Source organism: Myotis davidii, unplaced genomic scaffold, assembly GCF_000327345.1.
Source record: "Myotis davidii unplaced genomic scaffold, ASM32734v1 scaffold94, whole genome shotgun sequence".
Classification (NCBI taxonomy): Eukaryota; Metazoa; Chordata; class Mammalia; order Chiroptera; family Vespertilionidae; genus Myotis; species Myotis davidii.
In genome coordinates, this window is record NW_006285313.1 from 1,092,181 (window position 1) to 1,095,270 (window position 3,090).

The 3,090-nt window shown below is 46.0% G+C and overlaps 1 protein-coding gene across 1 annotated transcript in view; it reads left to right on the forward strand.

Moving 5' to 3' along the window:
- PAMR1 (peptidase domain containing associated with muscle regeneration 1) overlaps positions 1-3,090 on the forward strand; it is a 63,227-nt gene that overhangs the window by 57,076 nt on the left and 3,061 nt on the right. Inside the window, exon 9 of the mRNA XM_006756127.2 lies at positions 1,894-2,237. Coding sequence (XP_006756190.1) covers positions 1,894-2,237 — 344 coding nt within the window. The remainder of the gene's footprint in view (positions 1-1,893; positions 2,238-3,090) is intronic.

Below are 3,090 nucleotides of genomic sequence, written 5' to 3' on the forward strand. Positions count from 1 at the left end.
TTAGCTCATTTAATCCTCACTACAATCTCCAAAGTAGGTCTTATTATCATTTTATTATACATTTTATTATAACATTTTTATTACACATGGGTAAACTGAGGCTCAGAGAAATTAAGGAACTTGCTCAAGGTCACATTGGTAGAAGAAATGGCAAAGCCAAGATGCAAATCCAGGGTTTCCAGGGTCTGAAATCGTCACAGTCTGCTCCCTTATGCACGAAACTTTAACTAAGTCTATGTAAAGGCCTTAGCAAAAACACCTTAGCCTTATGCACACCTGTCAGTAATAATTTTTTTGGAAATAGTAACAATAAGTGACTAGAATTGACCCTAACCCCAACTAAGTGACCTGAAATGTTCTTGTAGCAGTATATTCATCAGTCTCTCCTTCTTCCTGCGGCTGTCTCACTCCCATGTCTCACTTCCCTTTTCAGGCAGGGCCTTTCCGTGGGGGCAGTGGCAGTGGAATCCAGATTCCACCCCCTTTTCTGATCTTTGTGAGTCACCTGGGCTGGACCCTCAGCCAGTGGGATAAGCCTGACCCACCTGTCCTTCCCAAGTAGACATCTCATAGAGGAGGCAGGAGCTGTTAACAAAAGAACTCTGGCTTTGCATTTTAAAAGCACTTGTAATGGGAGATCAGGGGCCCGGGTGCCAGGTGTCCCATGTAGATAAGAAAGCAACCCTAAAACTTGGTTTTAAGGATCTTTCTGGAAGGCAGGCTGCTGGAGCGGGGATATGCCAATCTCCAGCAACCAGGCTTACCCAGGAACCCCCGAAGGCAGTGTAGGCCTTCAGCAGATGGCCCAAGAGGTGAGCTTGTTTGCAAATCCGGGAGCTCCCTGAGCTGCAGACCTGGTTCTGAACATGAGCTGAGGATCTCTCTGATGAAATCCATGGGCATTGAATACCTGCTCTGAGCAAATCCCTGTAGAGACATCTGAAATAAATCGCGTTAGATGCTATGAAATCGGTGCGGTAGAGACAGCAGGGTGGGAATCATGGCTGCTAAGTGCTGCCTTGGGTACCGGCTTAGCTTCCTGTGTGCCCTCAGGCCCTCCCAGGTACCTTTCTGGGCTTCCTCCCTCCATTCAATAAGCCGGATGAGCACATTGATTCCTAAAGGAATTCTAACTTTCCAGTGAACAGCCATTATGCACCGATATAAAACGAACACAAGCTGTACGATGTGTGTACATCTCCCCCAAGAATCCCCAAGTGGTCTCCGGGGGCTTCAACTTCGGGGCTCATTTAAAAAACCTTTTGACATTTACACACAACACTCCATATTTTTCCCAATCAATGTGCCCTGAGAGAAAGCTCTATTCTCCGAGGTGTACTAATTACATCCACTAATTGCTAAATCAAGCTCCTGTAGCAACTCAGTTTAGTTCAAGCCAATTTCTGATATTGCCCCATTATGATAACGGTTAGAGAAAAAAAATACGTCTGGATTCCTCCCATTCAAATTAACTCCCTTTCCTGGTTAATTTAATTTTTGTGTGTGTGCATGTTAGTGTTCCTTTGGATAGCAGCTATTATGTCAGATATTATCTTCTTTGGTTAAAATCCTTGACAGCTGGAGACATGCCAGAAATGGAAATGGAGAATAAAATGAAGGTTGAAATGTGCAAGATAATTTGCACAATGGTAGAAGGGAAGTGTGTCTGTGGGGGGAGGATGGGGCGGAGAGGGGGCGGGGGAGGCCAGGAGAGGAAAGGAGAAAGAGAGACAGAGAATGAAAGAAAAGGGGAGATAAAGGAAGGAGAGAGACAGAATCCATTGCTTTCTTTGAATGTAACCAAATATCTACATGGGGATTGGCATGGAACTAAAAAGGCCACAATGACTGTCTCACTTTGTTCTCTCTCTGGATCCATGTGCCCCGATGCAGGGAGACCCCGTTACACCAGCTGTACTCATCAACCTTCAGCAAGCAGAAACTGCAGGGTGTCCCTACCAAGAAGCCAGCCCTTCCCTTTGGAGACCTGCCCACTGGGTACCAACATCTGCACACCCAGCTCCAGTATGAATGCATCTCGCCTTTCTACCGCCGCCTGGGCAGCAGCCGGAGGACCTGTCTGAGAACTGGGAAGTGGAGTGGGCGTGCCCCGTCCTGTATCCCTAGTGAGTCAAGGTTCATCCTTAGGCTTGGGCAGCTTACGTCCTACAGGGCAGCCTGTGAAAAGTCATTAACCCTTTTTGGGGGCGGGGGGAAGTTCCTTGCCCAAAGGAATGGTACTCTAATACTTTCCCTAGCTTGGTGTTGTCTGAAATTCCAGTTAGAGTTTCCTTCCTGTGGCTTAAACTTATTACCCAGGAGAAATTAACTCATTGAATCTTAGATAATTTTGGGGGGATGGGGCATACTTTCTTGTGGCTAATTCTATTATATTTACTTGGAGAAAAGGGAGAGAGCAGTCATTAAAAAGCAAGTGGAGAAGGGGTTAAAGGTGTCAGATAGCTTCTAGTTATGTCATCTTGGTTACCCTGTCAAAGCCCCAGTTGTCGTCCTCATTAATCAATGGTATTAATTAGGTTATTGTTATTAATTAGACTAGAGGCCTGGTGCACGGATTCGTGCACTGGTGGGGGGGGAGCGTGGCCTGTGGGGATTGGCCTGCAGTGGGAGCGCTGCTCATGCCACTGCAAGAGCAGCCACTCATCCCGGTCAGCCGAGTGGCGCTACCACTGTGAGAGTGCACTGACCACCAGGGGGCAGCTCCTGTGTTGAGCGTCTGCCCCCTGGTGGTCAGTGCACGTCATAGTGACTGGTCAATCGGTCATTCTGGTCATTCCACTGTTCAGTCACTAGGTTTTTATATATAGAGAGATAATGAGGTATTAATTACTCATAATGTTATAATGATTATGGAAATAATATGTAGACGTGTTTGGAATAGGGTCTTGCATATCCTAAGCTACCTTCCTATCCTCTTTGTCAAAGGAAAGCAACATGGCTTAGTCCATGGTGGTCACCTTTATAATAATAGTCATAATATTTCAAGTCTAACTGGTTTTATACATCATCTCACCCTGTGAGGTGATTGCTATTACTCTATCCATTTTGAAAACAAAAGACTGGCTCTTT